General features: G+C 37.8%; 5 protein-coding genes and 1 pseudogene across 5 annotated transcripts; 1 reads left to right on the top strand and 5 right to left on the bottom strand.

Annotated features, from left to right (window-relative positions):
• Nucleotides 1-319: 319 nt before the first annotated feature.
• On the bottom strand, nucleotides 320-1368 carry LOC121778487. The gene is made up of 2 exons (XM_042175846.1): nucleotides 665-1368; nucleotides 320-554 (listed from the first exon to the last, which is right to left on the bottom strand). The coding sequence occupies exon 1, from the start codon at nucleotides 1331-1333 to the stop codon at nucleotides 710-712; it is 624 nt and encodes a 207-aa protein (XP_042031780.1). The 5' UTR covers nucleotides 1334-1368; the 3' UTR covers nucleotides 320-554; nucleotides 665-709.
• Nucleotides 1369-1952: 584 nt separating this feature from the next.
• LOC121779280 (putative late blight resistance protein homolog R1A-10) lies at nucleotides 1953-3200 on the bottom strand. Its single transcript, XM_042176587.1, has one exon. It carries the CDS (start codon nucleotides 3198-3200, stop codon nucleotides 1953-1955), a length of 1248 nt encoding a protein of 415 aa, XP_042032521.1.
• Nucleotides 3201-6203: 3003 nt separating this feature from the next.
• LOC121779279 (putative late blight resistance protein homolog R1A-10) lies at nucleotides 6204-7454 on the bottom strand. The gene has a single exon (XM_042176586.1). The coding sequence runs from the start codon at nucleotides 7452-7454 to the stop codon at nucleotides 6204-6206; it is 1251 nt and encodes a 416-aa protein (XP_042032520.1).
• A 3004-nt stretch (nucleotides 7455-10458) lies between these two features.
• Nucleotides 10459-11721, bottom strand: LOC121779278 (putative late blight resistance protein homolog R1A-10). The gene has a single exon (XM_042176585.1). The coding sequence runs from the start codon at nucleotides 11719-11721 to the stop codon at nucleotides 10459-10461; it is 1263 nt and encodes a 420-aa protein (XP_042032519.1).
• A 2003-nt stretch (nucleotides 11722-13724) lies between these two features.
• LOC121778809 lies at nucleotides 13725-14790 on the top strand (annotated as a pseudogene).
• Nucleotides 14791-15009: 219 nt separating this feature from the next.
• LOC121778620 (uncharacterized protein At3g27210-like) lies at nucleotides 15010-17939 on the bottom strand. The gene is made up of 3 exons (XM_042176006.1): nucleotides 17675-17939; nucleotides 15894-15974; nucleotides 15010-15553 (listed from the first exon to the last, which is right to left on the bottom strand). The coding sequence occupies exons 1-3, from the start codon at nucleotides 17838-17840 to the stop codon at nucleotides 15225-15227; spliced, it is 576 nt and encodes a 191-aa protein (XP_042031940.1). The 5' UTR covers nucleotides 17841-17939; the 3' UTR covers nucleotides 15010-15224.
• Between the last annotated feature and the right edge of the window lie 2494 nt (nucleotides 17940-20433).

The following is a 20433-nucleotide window of genomic DNA, read 5'->3' as shown; positions in this document are numbered from 1 at the left end:
GTTCTAATTGTAACAAATATCTTGTAATTGGCTTGTTCTTTGCTGAAATTAGTCATCTCAGTGTTGATCTAATAACAAAAGTAGTCCCGATAATTAGTGAATCCTAAGTGATCTGATTCCTACACTACAAATTGCCACAGAAAAATAATCTAATGATAAGAGGTTTAAGTTTAATATCACACCAAACCAAAAAATATCCGATTTTTCTTTACTTTGATAAAATTATAAAATTATTGATTTTGTTTACATTTTTTGCAAAACTATATCATCAGTTAAAAATAGAAAATTTTATCTTCTAAAAATCATGAACACAAAATACTACTCCACAAAAAATAGTCTCTAACAAAGTTTCGTTTATAAAATAAATTCAAAATCATGTCACTAACATAACTAAAACAACAAAAAGTTAAATTCAAATAAACATTTGTGTATAGCCATGGAAGAATCTCCCTCCGCCGCCGTCGACTCCCTCCACCGCGCCACCCATCTCCGGCCATTCTCTGTCCCTCGGCTCTGGCCTCACTCAGCTCCACAATGAGAGCAAGCAAACAACTCTGACAGAAATATGAGGTCATATGTAAATGCTCTTTTGCAGTGCAATGTTAATCAAATGCAAAAAAAGATTGAATACAAATTACATAAATACACAATGCATGTTTATTACCTCTTTTGCAGTCCAATGTTTACCAATTTGCATTCTAAGCTATCTCTACTCGACACGAAGGTGTAATTGCTCTCCATATAGATCCTCATGTTCTTCTACTATCTTTTTCGCTGATGTCACAGCTGCTTCACTGCATTCATACAATGAAATCGATTTCAGCGTTGCTATTTCTCCAACTTCAGATGGGATTTCCTCAAGTTCGGATAAAACATCTAGACTAAGCTTCTGGAGAAGTGGAAAGTGGGAGCTGTCTGACACAATCCAATTTACTAGACCTTCACAATCCGACAACTTTAGAAACTTGAGCTTCTGGAACTGGCCTTCAATTGTTTCCCACTTGCCTGTTTGGAAGACACCATTTTCTAATACGAGCTTCTCAAGAAGAGGCAACGAACCGATTTTAGGTAATATGTCTTCTAACTCCATGTCATAATTGGCGCTAACAGACAACTTCTTGAGAGAGTTGGGGAACTTAATCCTCCGCAAAAGGTCACAAGAGATGCTGCAGCGTAAGTTTTCCAATTTACTGAAGCATTGAAGATAGCTTAGACAGTTTTCATCCGAATAGTAGTATGTTAAATCCAATTTCTTCACATTGGGAATTCTTTTAACCACCTCCTCATTCAATAACAAATCCTCAACTCCTTTGAGTGTTTGCAGATTCTCCATAATGACAATGTCACTATCGTCCCTAGGAGGATTCGGGAGAAACCATTTCCCCCCCCCGAAATTCAAGATGACGAAGTTGATGCAGTTTCCAAATTTCATTTGGTACATGAAGACAGTTCGAAGAAGATGAATAAATAATCAATGTCTGCAGATTCCAAACGAGATCAATTGAACTAGAGAATCTGGACTCATCATGAACGCTGATATTAAGGTACCGTGAGTTCACCAATAGAAACACATTTTCTAGGAAATTCCTCTCAAAATCACATGCTCTGAATGTTCTGAACAATCGAAGATCGCGAGACAGAAGAACTTTCTCATTATCATACTGACATATTATGGAACGAGTATGTGACAAAGATCCTAACAACCCTGCAGTTTTAAGAACGAATCGACGTTCGCTAATACTGGCCGGAGGATCATCTCTTATGACATGGTAAAATCTTCCCTTTTCAGCTTCTTTCAAACACAAATCTCTCAACAAATCATGAATTTTACAATACTTAATGTTTCCGGTAACCCCCAATCCATCAACTAAAATGAGATTTCTATCAACCAATTCCTTAAAATATTCTTGTGCAAGTGTTTCCAAACATTTTCCACTCCTTGGTTTTAAAAATCATTCAGAAACCCATAACTTCTCTAGCATTGACACACGTATACGGTAATCTTCCTCAAAAACACCCATGTACAAAAAGCACGGTTTTAAATAGTTCGGCAAAAAGATATAACTCATCCTCAATATTTTCAAGCAAAATCCATCATTACTGTTAATAACAATTGAATTTAAATTTTGCTCTATATGCTCCCAACATTCTTTTGTGCGCTCAGATTTAGCCAAAAGACCTCCTATTGTAGCAATTGATAAAGGAAGTCCTTTACAATTTGCTACAATATTCTTTCCAATCTTCTCCAACTCAATTGGACAACTTTCTTTCCCAAACACGGTCATACCAAATAAATCCCAACTACTAGCCTCATCTAGAAATTTCATGCCAACTATGCAAGACTCGTTCAATTGAGAACTCAAGTCAGACAGCCTAGTTGTTACGATTATTCGACTCCCATTATGGTTATCAGGAAAGAAAAATTTTATCTTCTCCCACGCCTCTATGCTCCACATATCATCCATTATTACGAGATATCTCCTACCGAACAAAAACTGGTATAATTTTTTTCCCAGTTCATCCTCACTCCGATCACTACTTGAATCTCCTCCACTTGCTCGAAAAAGAACTTCTCTAAGTGTTTCTCTAACATTATAAGTTTGAGAGATTGTAGTCCAAGCACGAATGTTAAAACGATCCTTAACAAGTGCATTCTCAAATAGTTTCATGGCAAGAGTGGTCTTACCAATGCCACCCATCCCCGTGATGGGGATGATCTGGCGGTTGAGTTGATCACTGGTGAGCTTATCCAAAACTTCAAGAAACACTTCGTCAGAGCCCACGATCACGTTCTCTTTCACAGTGGGAGAAGACGCCGACAAGGCAGCAACGGGCTTCTGCTTGGTCTGAGCTTCAACTGCATTGCTCTTCTTCACCTCTTTGTTGATCAGATCCATTTCTTCTATCACTTTCTGTAGATTGTGGTAGAAGTCATGATCTTCAACGGTGGATCCACTCTGAATTTGATCAACAATATGGGATTCGATAACATCCTCAGCCGCGTAAACTGCATCAGCAATGCGACGCTCCAATGGATCAGCAAAAGGGGAAATATAGGAATCAAGAAACTCCTGGAAGAAGGTAATGTTTTGAGTGAGGGATTGAACATGTTTTTGGTTGATAGAAATGGGAGGAGAAGGATGTTTGTCGAGGGTATCTATGATATGCATAAGAGAAAGCAGAGCTCCATAAGCAGCCATGATTAACAACTCTCTCTCTCTATGTGTGAATGAAAATGAAGAACTGTAATAGATAGAAAAGCAATCTTGTATTGTGAAGGATGCATACGTGGCATCTTGAAATCCACAAAAAATGCTGCACTTATCCTATCGGATATGTACTTTTTAATTTACATGGATCATAGCTACACTCCCTCTGGTCAGTCCCACTATTAAAAAAGTATTTGCCTTTGTAAATAAAAGTTAGTAAAACGTGAGTCTATTTTTATTATTTGATAATATAATACGGAGTATAATGTTAGTAGAGTATATTGTGGGTTTACTAGTGAAACCAGTGAATTCTGACTCCGTAGGCTAAGTCCAAAGACAGCGCCATGGCTGCTGCGAGGGACCTCGGCCGGTGTAACGTCAGACGCTCCTGCATATCCGGTTTTAAACCCGCCACGTATAGAGTAAAGAGTTTCGATTCCGGGACGCCCTGGACCCGATTTAAGTATCTCTCAAAAGTATCATGATACTGTAGGATTGTCCCTGTCTGAGTCAACTTCGCTATCAACCCGAAATAATCTTTAAAACTCTGTCTATCGAAGCGATGACGCACGTCCTCCAAGAATGCTTGCCATGTGACAAAATCGTTGTTCGCACAGTAGTTAAAAACCCATTCCGACGCTGGGGGATCAAATAGCATGACCGCGTAATGAAGGCGGTGAGCTTCTGGCATCATAACGTGGTCAAAATAATAATTAACCCTGGAAATCCAGTTTGCTGCGTCGGATCCATCAAAACGCGGAGGCTTCATCGATACCTGATTCTTATCGAACCCGGCTGTAGACGAGTGAAAACGATGGGGGGGATCCCAACACGACCCTGGTTTGTCGAATTGGTGATGAAAATCCCCTACCTGAGGCCCCCTGTAGCGATTCCCTGGCGCATCCCATGTCAAACCGCCCTTGCCCCTCTCAGCGCGGAGGCCACGGTCCTCCCACCCGGCATCCCGAGATCCACCATTAGGGTTTCGGGTACGACACCCTCTGTCCCACGATTTCTGCCTCCATAATTCCTCAAACTCTACGTCGTCCGCCTCATCAAACCCTAGAGGCGGTTCCGTCTCCCGACCCAAAAGTGGATCCAAACTCTCGAACTTGCGATCCGTTTCATCCTTCCACTGATCGAACTTGTCCATCTTCTCCAGTAAGCGGTCCAACTTGCCACTCACCGTTTCCCCGAGATGCGAATCGCCTGATGGGCGACCCTCTACATCCCCTTCGTCCAACGCATGCCGCTGAAAAACATCATTATGTCGGATATTAAAATTCGGTCGACGCGAAGCACCGTTCGCGAAAGAATCCGGGCGATGACCGCCCCATACTGCCTTCCCGTTATTGCTAAATCGATTCATGAGTACGTCGATGAAAGCACCAGATGTTAAGAGTCTTTTACTCTCAACGCACACACTCCACAAGATTGCTAACTCCGATTGTCTTCCGGCGTCCAAGACTGGATCGGCGGCTGGTAGAAGTCGGCTGTGCGCGGGTTCTCGTCCTGTCGGGCAGCTCGACAACTAGGGTTTTCGTTTGTCAACAAGCGATGGGCCAATAATTAAATTTATTCATGGTTTGGAAATCTGATCAAGAGGCCTATTTATAGACTAAGGACCCTAGGGTTGGTTCGACTTCTAAACCTAGTTCATCTCGAGAAAGAACCAACAAAGAAAACCCGAAACGGAGCTTATAATTACGCTCGACACTTACGTAAATTAAATAAATAAAACATTATTCTTGGAAAGGAAATAACCGAAGAAACAAAGGAAATAAAATAAAAAAAATAACACATGCAAGTCTATTTGGAGACAAAGTCTCCAAGCCTCTCTGGTGGTCGTCGAAGCCTCACTGGCCTCGTTGCGGCGATGGACGTCCTCTGCTGCTCTTCGTGCTCCGACTCTCCGTCGTCAGAATCCCGCGACGCCTCTTCCACCACTTCATGATCGGGGCGTTTAGGGTCCGTATCAACATACTTTTTAAAGCTTTATCACTTAATCAACACCTTACTTTATTTACAGTGTTAGTTATCATTCTTGCTAGTCTAATTTTATTTCTTTATTTATAGTAGCGCTCGTTATTCTAGCTAATCTATCCTTTTTATTTTAAATACTTTAATTATGGCACTCCCTCCGTTATACTTTAACTGAAATTAATCCCCATCCAAAAGTCACCACTTTGATAAAAGGGTGTGCAGCATAAGCTTTCCAATTTACTGAAGCACTGAAGATAGCTTAGACAGTTTTCTCCCTCCTGTTGATCGAAAGTGTATGTTAAACGCAATTTCTTCACATTGGGAATTCTTTTAAGCACCTCCTCATTCAAGAGCAAATCCTCAACTCCTTTGAGTGTTTGCAGATTCTCCATAATGACAATGTCACTATCGTCCCTAGGAGGATTCGGGAGAAACCATTTCCCCCCCCCGAAATTCAAGATGACGAAGTTGATGCAGTTTCCAAATTTCATGTGGTACATGTAGATCGTTCGGAGGAGATGAATAAATAATCAATGTCTGCAGATTCCAAACGAGATCAATTGAACTAGAGAATCTGGACTCATCATGAACGCTGATATTAAGGTACCGTGAGTTCACCAATAGAAACACATTTTCTAGGAAATTCCTCTCAAAATCACATGCTCTGAATGTTCTGAACAATCGAAGATCGCGAGACAGAAGAACTTTCTCATTATCATACTGACATATTATGGAACGAGTATGTGACAAAGATCCTAACAACCCTGCAGTTTTAAGAACGAATCGACGTTCGCTAATACTGGCCGGAGGATCATCTCTTATGACATGGTAAAATCTTCCCTTTTCAGCTTCTTTCAAACACAAATCTCTCAACAAATCATGAATTTTACAATACTTAATGTTTCCGGTAACCCCCAATCCATCAACTAAAATGAGATTTCTATCAACCAATTCCTTAAAATATTCTTGTGCAAGTGTTTCCAAACATTTTCCACTCCTTGGTTTTAAAAATCATTCAGAAACCCATAACTTCTCTAGCATTGACACACGTATACGGTAATCTTCCTCAAAAACACCCATGTACAAAAAGCACGGTTTTAAATAGTTCGGCAAAAAGATATAACTCATCCTCAATATTTTCAAGCAAAATCCATCATTACTGTTAATAACAATTGAATTTAAATTTTGCTCTATATGCTCCCAACATTCTTTTGTGCGCTCAGATTTAGCCAAAAGACCTCCTATTGTAGCAATTGATAAAGGAAGTCCTTTACAATTTGCTACAATATTCTTTCCAATCTTCTCCAACTCAATTGGACAACTTTCTTTCCCAAACACGGTCATACCAAATAAATCCCAACTACTAGCCTCATCTAGAAATTTCATGCCAACTATGCAAGACTCGTTCAATTGAGAACTCAAGTCAGACAGCCTAGTTGTTACGATTATTCGACTCCCATTATGGTTATCAGGAAAGAAAAATTTTATCTTCTCCCACGCCTCTATGCTCCACATATCATCCATTATTACGAGATATCTCCTACCGAACAAAAACTGGTATAATTTTTTTCCCAGTTCATCCTCACTCCGATCACTACTTGAATCTCCTCCACTTGCTCGAAAAAGAACTTCTCTAAGTGTTTCTCTAACATTATAAGTTTGAGAGATTGTAGTCCAAGCACGAATGTTAAAACGATCCTTAACAAGTGCATTCTCAAATAGTTTCATGGCAAGAGTGGTCTTACCAATGCCACCCATCCCCGTGATGGGGATGATCTGGCGGTTGAGTTGATCACTGGTGAGCTTATCCAAAACTTCAAGAAACACTTCGTCAGAGCCCACGATCACGTTCTCTTTCACAGTGGGAGAAGACGCCGACAAGGCAGCAACGGGCTTCTGCTTGGTCTGAGCTTCAACTGCATTGCTCTTCTTCACCTCTTTGTTGATCAGATCCATTTCTTCTATCACTTTCTGTAGATTGTGGTAGAAGTCATGATCTTCAACGATTGTGGATCCACTGTGAATTTGATCAACAATATGGGATTCGATAACATCCTCAGCCGCGTAAACTGCATCAGCAATGCGACGCTCCAATGGATCAGCAAAAGGGGAAATATAGGAATCAAGAAACTCCTGGAAGAAGGTAATGTTTTGAGTGAGGGATTGAACATGTTTTTGGTTGATAGAAATGGGAGGAGAAGGATGTTTGTCGAGGGTATCTATGATATGCATAAGAGAAAGCAGAGCTCCATAAGCAGCCATGATTAACAACTCTCTCTCTCTATGTGTGAATGAAAATGAAGAACTGTAATAGATAGAAAAGCAATCTTGTATTGTGAAGGATGCATACGTGGCATCTTGAAATCCACAAAAAATGCTGCACTTATCCTATCGGATATGTACTTTTTAATTTACATGGATCATAGCTACACTCCCTCTGGTCAGTCCCACTATTAAAAAAGTATTTGCCTTTGTAAATAAAAGTTAGTAAAACGTGAGTCTATTTTTATTATTTGATAATATAATACGGAGTATAATGTTAGTAGAGTATATTGTGGGTTTACTAGTGAAACCAGTGAATTCTGACTCCGTAGGCTAAGTCCAAAGACAGCGCCATGGCTGCTGCGAGGGACCTCGGCCGGTGTAACGTCAGACGCTCCTGCATATCCGGTTTTAAACCCGCCACGTATAGAGTAAAGAGTTTCGATTCCGGGACGCCCTGGACCCGATTTAAGTATCTCTCAAAAGTATCATGATACTGTAGGATTGTCCCTGTCTGAGTCAACTTCGCTATCAACCCGAAATAATCTTTAAAACTCTGTCTATCGAAGCGATGACGCACGTCCTCCAAGAATGCTTGCCATGTGACAAAATCGTTGTTCGCACAGTAGTTAAAAACCCATTCCGACGCTGGGGGATCAAATAGCATGACCGCGTAATGAAGGCGGTGAGCTTCTGGCATCATAACGTGGTCAAAATAATAATTAACCCTGGAAATCCAGTTTGCTGCGTCGGATCCATCAAAACGCGGAGGCTTCATCGATACCTGATTCTTATCGAACCCGGCTGTAGACGAGTGAAAACGATGGGGGGGATCCCAACACGACCCTGGTTTGTCGAATTGGTGATGAAAATCCCCTACCTGAGGCCCCCTGTAGCGATTCCCTGGCGCATCCCATGTCAAACCGCCCTTGCCCCTCTCAGCGCGGAGGCCACGGTCCTCCCACCCGGCATCCCGAGATCCACCATTAGGGTTTCGGGTACGACACCCTCTGTCCCACGATTTCTGCCTCCATAATTCCTCAAACTCTACGTCGTCCGCCTCATCAAACCCTAGAGGCGGTTCCGTCTCCCGACCCAAAAGTGGATCCAAACTCTCGAACTTGCGATCCGTTTCATCCTTCCACTGATCGAACTTGTCCATCTTCTCCAGTAAGCGGTCCAACTTGCCACTCACCGTTTCCCCGAGATGCGAATCGCCTGATGGGCGACCCTCTACATCCCCTTCGTCCAACGCATGCCGCTGAAAAACATCATTATGTCGGATATTAAAATTCGGTCGACGCGAAGCACCGTTCGCGAAAGAATCCGGGCGATGACCGCCCCATACTGCCTTCCCGTTATTGCTAAATCGATTCATGAGTACGTCGATGAAAGCACCAGATGTTAAGAGTCTTTTACTCTCAACGCACACACTCCACAAGATTGCTAACTCCGATTGTCTTCCGGCGTCCAAGACTGGATCGGCGGCTGGTAGAAGTCGGCTGTGCGCGGGTTCTCGTCCTGTCGGGCAGCTCGACAACTAGGGTTTTCGTTTGTCAACAAGCGATGGGCCAATAATTAAATTTATTCATGGTTTGGAAATCTGATCAAGAGGCCTATTTATAGACTAAGGACCCTAGGGTTGGTTCGACTTCTAAACCTAGTTCATCTCGAGAAAGAACCAACAAAGAAAACCCGAAACGGAGCTTATAATTACGCTCGACACTTACGTAAATTAAATAAATAAAACATTATTCTTGGAAAGGAAATAACCGAAGAAACAAAGGAAATAAAATAAAAAAAATAACACATGCAAGTCTATTTGGAGACAAAGTCTCCAAGCCTCTCTGGTGGTCGTCGAAGCCTCACTGGCCTCGTTGCGGCGATGGACGTCCTCTGCTGCTCTTCGTGCTCCGACTCTCCGTCGTCAGAATCCCGCGACGCCTCTTCCACCACTTCATGATCGGGGCGTTTAGGGTCCGTATCAACATACTTTTTAAAGCTTTATCACTTAATCAACACCTTACTTTATTTACAGTGTTAGTTATCATTCTTGCTAGTCTAATTTTATTTCTTTATTTATAGTAGCGCTCGTTATTCTAGCTAATCTATCCTTTTTATTTTAAATACTTTAATTATGGCACTCCCTCCGTTATACTTTAACTGAAATTAATCCCCATCCAAAAGTCACCACTTTGATAAAAGGGTGTGCAGCATAAGCTTTCCAATTTACTGAAGCACTGAAGATAGCTTAGACAGTTTTCTCCCTCCTGTTGATCGAAAGTGTATGTTAAACGCAATTTCTTCACATTGGGAATTCTTTTAAGCACCTCCTCATTCAAGAGCAAATCCTCAACTCCTTTGAGTGTTTGCAGATTCTCCATAATGACAATGTCACTATCGTCCCTAGGAGGATTCGGGAGAAACCATTTCCCCCCCCCCGAAATTCAAGATGACGAAGTTGATGCAGTTTCCAAATTTCATGTGGTACATGTAGATCGTTCGGAGGAGATGAATAAATAATCAATGTCTGCAGATTCCAAACGAGATCAATTGAACTAGAGAATCTGGACTCATCATGAACGCTGATATTAAGGTACCGTGAGTTCACCAATAGAAACACATTTTCTAGGAAATTCCTCTCAAAATCACATGCTCTGAATGTTCTGAACAATCGAAGATCGCGAGACAGAAGAACTTTCTCATTATCATACTGACATATTATGGAACGAGTATGTGACAAAGATCCTAACAACCCTGCAGTTTTAAGAACGAATCGACGTTCGCTAATACTGGCCGGAGGATCATCTCTTATGACATGGTAAAATCTTCCCTTTTCAGCTTCTTTCAAACACAAATCTCTCAACAAATCATGAATTTTACAATACTTAATGTTTCCGGTAACCCCCAATCCATCAACTAAAATGAGATTTCTATCAACCAATTCCTTAAAATATTCTTGTGCAAGTGTTTCCAAACATTTTCCACTCCTTGGTTTTAAAAATCATTCAGAAACCCATAACTTCTCTAGCATTGACACACGTATACGGTAATCTTCCTCAAAAACACCCATGTACAAAAAGCACGGTTTTAAATAGTTCGGCAAAAAGATATAACTCATCCTCAATATTTTCAAGCAAAATCCATCATTACTGTTAATAACAATTGAATTTAAATTTTGCTCTATATGCTCCCAACATTCTTTTGTGCGCTCAGATTTAGCCAAAAGACCTCCTATTGTAGCAATTGATAAAGGAAGTCCTTTACAATTTGCTACAATATTCTTTCCAATCTTCTCCAACTCAATTGGACAACTTTCTTTCCCAAACACGGTCATACCAAATAAATCCCAACTACTAGCCTCATCTAGAAATTTCATGCCAACTATGCAAGACTCGTTCAATTGAGAACTCAAGTCAGACAGCCTAGTTGTTACGATTATTCGACTCCCATTATGGTTATCAGGAAAGAAAAATTTTATCTTCTCCCACGCCTCTATGCTCCACATATCATCCATTATTACGAGATATCTCCTACCGAACAAAAACTGGTATAATTTTTTTCCCAGTTCATCCTCACTCCGATCACTACTTGAATCTCCTCCACTTGCTCGAAAAAGAACTTCTCTAAGTGTTTCTCTAACATTATAAGTTTGAGAGATTGTAGTCCAAGCACGAATGTTAAAACGATCCTTAACAAGTGCATTCTCAAATAGTTTCATGGCAAGAGTGGTCTTACCAATGCCACCCATCCCCGTGATGGGGATGATCTGGCGGTTGAGTCGATCTCCGGTGAGCTTATCCAAAACGTCAAGAAACACTTCGTCTGAGCCCACCATCACGTTCTCTTTCACATTGGAAGAAGACGCCGACAAGGCAGCAACGGGCTTCTGCTTGGTCTGAGCTTCAACTGCAATGCTCTTCACCTCTTTGTTGATCAGATCCATTTCTTCTATCACTTTCTTTAGATTGTGATAGAATTCATGATCTGTAACGATTGTGGATCCACTGTGAATTTGATCAACAATATGTGATTCGATAAGATCCTCAGCCGCGTAAACTGCATCAGCAATGCGACGCTCCAATGGATCAGCATCGTGGCTATCAGCAAAAGGGGAAATATAGCAATCAAGAAACTCATGCAAGAAGGTAATGTTTTGAGTGAGGGATTGAACATGTTTTTGGTTGATAGAAATGGGAGGAGAAGGATGTTTGTCGAGGGTATCTATGATATGCATAAGAGAAACCAGAGCTCCATAAGCAGCCATGATTAACAACTCTCTCTCTCTATGTGAATTATAATAAGGTAATATTTTGAGTGAGAGATTGAACTTGTTTTTCGTCGGTAGAAATGGGAGGAGAAGGATGTTTGTCGAGGGTTTCGATGATATGCATAAGAGAAACCAGAGCTCCATAAGAAGCCATGATTAACAACTCTCTCTCTATGTGAATGAAAATGAAGAACTGTAATAGATAGAAAAGCAATCTTGTATTGTGAAGGATGCATACGTGGCATCTTGAAATCCACAAAAAATGCTGCACTTATCCTATGGGATATGTACTTTTTAATTTACATGGATCATAGCTACACTCCCTCTGGTCAGTCCCACTATTAAAAAAGTATTTGCCTTTGTAAATAAAAGTTAGTAAAACATGAGTCTATTTTTATTATTTGATAATATAATACGGAGTATAATGTTAGTAGAGTATATTGTGGGTTTACTAGTGAAACCAGTGAATTCAGACTCCGTAGGAGCTCGCAACAAGTTTTCAAAGTAATACCAAAATTCTGAAAATCTTTGATGTAAGGCTGACAAGTTTTAGTTGAGCACTTAGTTTAACTACAATTATTTTCACTTTTGCTTGTAATACAATTAGTAACGTTTCAACCTTTGAAACGTTTCAATACATCTTCCAGTCTATTGAGCTTTCTGAATTCTAATTATGCATCCCTTAAATCAAACTCATTTTATGTTCATCAATTTCAATTGTTGTTCAAGTAGTATTTTTTTGTACAAATAGTATGAGTATTTTTCGTATCCTTACAGTTTGAATTCAAACAAAATAGCGTTACGTTACGGGCCATATTCCGCAAATCCAAAGTCTCCATATACATTCCCTCCTCACAAGCTTCATTCAAATATTCAAAAATCCATCCAACCTTGTCTAAAAACTATGGTTTCAAATTTTAATTACTTCCAAAAAGAAACTATGATAAATAAGGCCGTTTACACTTTTACTATATTTCACCAACACATTTTCAAAATGCCGTATGTATCATTTAATTACTAATAATAAAAGTAGTAAACGTATTTTAAGTTATGATAAACCAAAATGGCAATATACTAATAAGTCTTCCCTTTGAGATAATTTTCCAATTTATTTTCTGATGATAATTAATTAACAGTAATTGTGAACCTCTGTGTTTCTTTACCAATATACTCAATACTCATAAGTCCTCCCTTTGAGAAATAAATTTCGGAAGCTATATTTACTCACTAAAAATTTCATATTCAAAGCACAATAAATGCAGGCTTCGCAAATAATTTCCCCTAACACCTTCCCTCGCAAGCTTTAGCTTCCCCTCAAATTGAACATCATAATCCCAATAAAAAATAAAGGGTTGATAATTAAATTGATTTTGGACTTTTTTTTACCGATATTAACAATACTACCAAATCACTGAAAGTAATAAGTTTTATCACAGTATTTATTAATTACTGCTATATCAATTTCATTCATATCTTGAGGGTCCGTTCAAACATATTCCCTTCGTCTGCCACCACTTCTCTAACTTTGACTCAACTTAGAGTTTAAAATATCTAAAGAAAAATGAGTGATAAAATTAGGATTAGAATGTTGTATGTAATTATAAAAAATGTAATAAAAGTGAATTGCAGTATATATTTAAATACAAAAAAAAAAATATGAAAAATAACTCCGGATGAGTGAAGTGAAGTGAAGTAATATTTTGCTCCAACAATTAAATTGAAAACCATGGCTAGTACCAAACATTTAATTTTAATTTATTATTAAGAAACAATTATCTCAATAAACAATTGATGAAAGATGAATTTGTTAAAATCAGTAAAGATTAGAATATATTCCATCATTTATCTCAAAATAAATTTTTAAAAAAGTGGCGCGATTTCAAAAGAGTCGTCTCTCTCTCTCCCAAAATATTCAAATTCCCGCACCCCCAAATCCCCACAAACCCTTATTTATACCCTTCCCAAAATACCCAAATCTCAACACAAAATTCAAAATCCAAATCCCTTAATCCTCCATTTCCACAACCTCCAACCATCTCCAAAGCAATGCCGTCGCTTCCCGAAGAGCCTCTCCCGGCCACCAACCCCGACCGCTTCTGCATGTTCCCGATCCACTACCCTCAAGTCTGGGAGATGTACAAGAAGGCGGAGGAGGTCGCCTCTCCGCCGACCAGGGCCACTTTGACTCCCTCACCGCCGATGAGCAGCACTTCATCAAGCACGTCCTCGCCTTCTTCGCCGCCTCCGACGGCATCCTTTTAGAGAATCTCGCCGGCAGATTCATGAAGGACGTCCAGATCTCGGAGGCGCGCGCCTTCTACGGCTTCCAAATCGCGATCGAGAACATCCACTCCGAGATGTACAGCCTCCTCCTCGAGACCTACATCAAGGATCCCGACGAGAAGGCTCGCTTATTCCGCGCGATCGAAACCGTCCCCTGCGTCGAGCAGAAAGCGAATTGGGCGATGAGCTGGATCAACGGATCGGAATCGTTCGCGGAGAGGCTCGTTGCCTTCGCCTGCGTTGTAGGAATCTTCTTCTCCGGAAGCTTCTGCGCGATTTTCTGGTTGAAAAAGCGAGGGTTAATGCCTGGATTGACCTTCTCGAATGAATTAATCTCGAGAGATGAAGGATTGCACTGCGATTTCGCTTGCTTGCTTTACAGTCTGCTGAAGATGAAGCTGGGAAAGGAGAGGGTGAAGGCGATTGTGTCAAAAGCGGTGGAGATTGAGAGGGAATTCGTGTGTGAGGCGCTGCCGTGTGCGTTGGTGGGGATGAATTGCGATTTGATGAGCCAGTATATTGAATTTGTGGCGGATCGATTGCTGGATTCGCTCGGGTGTGGGAAGGTTTACAATGTAGCCAATCCGTTTGATTGGATGGAGCTGATCAGTTTGCAGGGGAAGACGAATTTCTTCGAGAAGAGGGTCGGGGAGTATCAGAAGGCGTCGGTAATGTCGAGCTTGAACGCGAACGGCGGCGACTCTCATGTGTTCAAGCTGGATGAGGATTTCTGAGCTTTGATTTATGGTGTTTTCTTTGTATTATAGAATTTTAGGATTTTGTAATGTGGATTTTCTGTTGGTTTATCTCTTCTTTGTTGAAGAAATTGAGGAACTCATAATTACAATTTTTAAAAATTATTTAACGAACCGAAGGAGTAACTAAGAGCATCTGCAACGGGAAAGTGTCGAATGACTATTATATAGAATCTATCCCTTGTGCTATATGCTTATCAATTTGGTCCTGACTTTCATGTGAAAACGATGTGGGATTTGTATCAAGTTATGCGAATAACCAAATAACCTTAACCTTGAAACCGAAATTCGGGGTGTAAATACTATTCTCAGGAACTTAATGTCCCTTTGCACAAAATTTAGATAATAGGATTGTCAAATACTCAAATATATTTACTTTGCTAGTTCATCCACATTGCTAAAACTTATAAGTGGGTGACCTGTGTATCTCACCACATATGATTCTCACCATGTTAATGGTGTCTAAACTTTCTCGACCCGTGCTTTCGTTGAGGGTCGTCTTGAACGCAACCTGGGAATGCAACACTGCGCCGACTGCTCCTCTCTCACTGCTTCATTCCCACTTCTTTCGCTCGTTTCTTCGTTTCCAGCAATGACGCTCTCCTCGCTGGCTTCATCCTCCTTGTCCCCACCTTGCTGGTGGCGTAAGCTCTCTTGGAAGAGCTCCGAGAGCCTCTTGTTCGGAAATGGCTCTGGTAAAGGCTCAGGTACGGGTTGGGGCTTATTCACCGCTGGATTCCCGGAAGAGAATCTGTGGTGGACAGGAGTGCTTCCGCGAGATGGGGTGAAATCTGCAATACATCATCAAGACTAGATTACGAAGTGAAGTTGATCCAGAAAACATAACTCGTGAATCAATTCTTTAACGTCAGTGGCTCCCCTTAATCGATGACCACATCAGATTCAGCTAAATGTATTGTAGTATTAGCAGTATGGCCTTAGGAAATACTCGCTTCGTCCCATTCAAAGCGAATCATTTTTTTGACACGAAATTTATTCAGTGTTTTTTAGTGTGTTAAGTGGATAGAGTGAAAGATATAATAAACATAAAAACTCTTTGCTTGGTAGAGATCCAACAAGGTATTGTTAACCGAACGAAAAATGTGAAATTCCAAAAGACAGATCTCTTACCACCATTGACACTTAAAAACTCATCTTCACAATCCGATTCCAACCAGGGTTGTGAGTCGAAGAACGCATCATCCTTGCTACCTGAAAGAAATCGAGAGCACCTCCGATCAGATGAGGATAACTTCAATTTTTCAAACAACAAAAGGAATGTCTCAAGATAAAATGCCTCATCCATTGCAAACAAAATCATCACTAAAGGGAGGAATCAGATGCAAAGCAGAGACCAAATAGAAGAAAAAACAGTTTGAAATCTCAATATTAAGCCTTCTAAAACATGTGAACTAAATCAAATTTTAAACTTTAAGTAGTAAACAAGAAATACAACCAGAGACAGTCACATTACAACAATTCAAACACTGAACATAATCAATAACAATAACCAGTCCCTATAAAATTATCAACACACTGAATTTACTTAAACCCTTATACTAACTCAAGAGATACAGTTGATAATCATTCACAGTGCCCCTAAGAACGACTAGTTCGCGTGCTTAGCAGTTAGATTCGATAGCTCTGTTATCGGAAGGGCTATTTTCCGCAGTATTGGACGTTTTCGTTCCATAAAAATGAACATAATGCAGTTACAACTACAAGCCTTTAGTTGCCTTGTCCTTATCAGACAAGTATTCTTGATTTGTTGCCAAAAAAAAATTTTGGTTTTTTTTTTCTTCCAAAAAGCTTCACTCTCAATCCCAACTGGTAACTAATATACCTACCAACAGATTTTTAAAAATATATACTACTACAAATTTAGACAGCCCTGATTTTATTTTATTTTTTTCTTAATTCTGGTTCACCAAAACCAATCACAGATTAGTTTATGAATAAATATTTAACAACATGATTGTGACAATATTGGTAAACAATTAATTTAGTCACAAACCTAAATAAATGTTGCAGCCTTATTTTCAACCCCAGAAAATTTATTATGAACCCTGTATCTAGTTGGACCCCCAAACCAATAATAATAGCAACATTAATAACAACTATATTAAATCCATTAATGTCAGAAGATTTTTAAAATAAAATATGGAACTTTTCATCATCCACAATATCATCACAAGTCAAATTTTATGAGTTAGAAAAACAATAATGTTTGGAGTTCTTTGTAATTGAAAAAATTACGGTCGCTTACACATAATATATTGCTGATGTTTTTCAACGAAAAACATTGTTTTCTTAATGAATTGACGGCAATATTATTTAACTCAGGCAATGACATCCATGTATGATTTCCCGAATAAAATTCACCAAAAAAAATTCGAACTGATTTTTTAAATTGTGGGATGAATCAGAATTTGAAGAAAAAAAACTGTTGAAAAATTCCAAATTAAAACACTCACCAATCACAGACAAATTTCAATTTGATGAACTTCTTTAAAAAAAACAACAATCATACTAAAATTCCTTACACTATTTATAATTTAAGTTAGAATTAATGCTACTCGCACGTTTGCTTTTCGGCTCGTCACAAAATCCTTACACTATTTATAATTTAAGTTAGAATTAATGCATTTAATTAATATGTTAGTTTAAGTTAAGAGCTCTTTTATTAAGTGATGTCTCATTACACCTAAAATTCTTTTTTAATTACACAAAAAAATCAATCCCAAATTTACGGCCTAAAATGAAAAGTGCGAGTAGCATGGGACGGTGGGAGTATTATCTACTCAATTAGTAGTTGAAAAAAAATGAATTAGCCTTAATTCTCAACAAAACTTTTTTAAACTAATCAAAATTGATGCATAATTCACTTAAAAAAGGAGAAGCAGAAAAAATACCTCCGCCGCGGGAACCGGGAAGAGAGAGGCTTGCTGTGACGGCCAACACGGCGGCGGAATGATCCCGGCCGTTGACCGGGAAGGAGCTCGGTTTGACCGGCGAGGAGATCACGAGATTCTCGTTTTTGGAATCCACTGATAAACAGAGCGAAACGCATGCGCCCATATTTTTACTTAGTTGTTGAAAAAAATGATTTTGCTTTTTTTTGATCCTTTAAAGAGAGAGTGGCCCAAAATATCTTTATGAATGATCAATCAAAAAATATACACTTTTAATATATTACTATAACTCTGATTATGATGAGTAAATCACAATATGTATATATGTGGTTATAATTTTATTGAATGGATATATACAATATCTGGTTTTATTATTAATTATATTATTTTCTTACTAATTTTCGAAAGAACGTTATTTGAAGTATTTATGATAGGTATAGATATGATTTTTAATCTGATTTGGAGATGATATCTAATAAAAACATTAATTTTATCCTAATCCGATGGTGTTTAATATAAAAAATAATCTTATTAAAAAAATATGTAGTGATATATTAAATTATTTTAAATTAAGTCATATTTAAATCGTGTTTCAATATAAAATACATAAAAAAAAACTAATCATGTAAAATATGAAAATAATCGATATAAATATCAAACTGGTTTATTACTTTATTTTAATAGAATCATGAATTATTAGAGGGGATTTTGCGTCAAATCAACATTTCCCAAAAAAATCTTTTAAATTGGTTTAATACTCATCAAATTGTATTGGTTTTTATTATTTTCGTTTAATTTGGTCTTGGTTTTTACTATTGAAACTTTTGTCATTATGTGGCCGACACTGGATATTTCTAAGAAGAGTAACACTGACAAAAAGGGAAATAACTGTGTATTGATTAGTGACGAAATTAAAAGAAAATGACAAATTATAGGCTGCGTTGTGGATTATCATATAGTACTACTATTTGGTAGGTGGAATGAAGATATTGACTCTATTAGCTAATATCCTAAACTAAATTTCTATTATGGGAATAGTATTAACTTAATTTGTTATAATTAATCATTGTCATTGAATTTAGAAAAAGTCATCAATGATTTGATGTTACTGCGTTATTACTTTTAATAGAATAAATTGATAGTAAAAATAACAGAATTGGATTAAATTTTGGTCCTCTAGCTGTCTAGCAACTTTAAAATTAGTAAAAAAAAATAGTATAAAATTTGAATTTGTTAACGATTTTTTTATGAATTCTTATCAAATATAGTATTTGGAAAAACGTACGTGAGCGTTATCGTCGATAAGCCACGTGATATTGTCTATTCATACAAAATACAACATTGTTTAATTAAAAAAATATCAATAATGCTATATTTACTCTTTTGCAAATATATCAAACTTCATCATTTTTTTGGCAATATGACCATAATAAAATGAATTTATTTCATATACATCGTCAAGTTGGAGTATGGTAGAATTTATTTATCGTTTTTGTTATGAGTGACGAGTCATTGATGTTGACGCATATGTATTAGTATTTCAATGCCAAAAGTGACAGTAAATTAAACTAAGCATTTCTCACTTTATTATCATAAGTGTTAAAGAATTTTAAATACATATGTGCATAGCTATCAATTGCTAATTCATCGTTTAATGGTTAACTATAACTAATTTAATACTATAGGATTTCGGAAAACTTGTGCTCTACAATTTGTCTTGCCACGTGTAATTTTTGTTTTTATTAATTAAATTGAAAAAAATAAAAAAAAAAAAAAAACTACCAAATTAGGGTTTTGGATGAAAATGTCAACATAGTGTTTTGAAAATATAAACACAATGATGTGAGAATGTCAACACAATGCTTTGAGAATGTTAACACATTGTTTATATTAACATTCTACATGTATTATATTAACATATTTTATATATTATGTTGACATTTGTTGTTGTACGAAAAAATTGCAAATTTTTGAATTTTTTTAAATTTTGACATCGGAACATATGCAAGTGGGATCTCGTTAGAATCCATATGAAATTATCTTTAATTTGATATATATTGTGCGAAAAAATAATTTAAATCGAGAAAGTTATATGTGTTTTAAAGTTATGAGATATTTTTTAAAAGTTAGTTACAACTAATTTGTTGTAAATTAACTTTAATACTTTTATTGATGTTTTTTTTCGTATTTACATTCTGGGGCTAATGATCTAGACCCTTAATTTAAATATTTAATGACTATTATTTAATTGTTAGCAAATAAGTATTGAGCCAGCAAATAGTGCAGTGCATATATTATGATTATATATATTTGAATTAGTAGAAATCAAACGTTTCAATCATTTCAAATCAGCAAATAGTGCATATATTATGATTATATATATTTGAATTAGTAGAAATCAAACGTTTCAATCATTTCAAGGCTTCCATTATAGTATCCTTTTATTTATTGTTTTGTATTGGAGTAGCATATACTCTTTTAAAAGTGTCAATTCAATAAGATTTCTAATAGTAGAATATACTATAGTGTCGGTATCAATGTTTGAGTTAATTTTGCAATAAAAAAATATTCCAATATAGTACTCCTATATTTGAAATCAAAACTTGAGGAATGTAGAACACTTGTGTTGCATATGACAACTAAAATTGTAGGAAGATGAGAAAACAAACTCAAGATTAACTAGTCGAGGAGTCCTCCCTGTGCAAGTGCGAGGTCCATAGCTCGGCGCTTGTCTCACGACCGAGGCCAATATTAACGAA

Source organism: Salvia splendens, chromosome 19, assembly GCF_004379255.2.
Source record: "Salvia splendens isolate huo1 chromosome 19, SspV2, whole genome shotgun sequence".
NCBI classification, from domain to species: Eukaryota; Viridiplantae; Streptophyta; class Magnoliopsida; order Lamiales; family Lamiaceae; genus Salvia; species Salvia splendens.
Note: the sequence above shows the minus strand (reverse complement) of the source record. Positions and strands in the feature narration are given on the sequence as shown.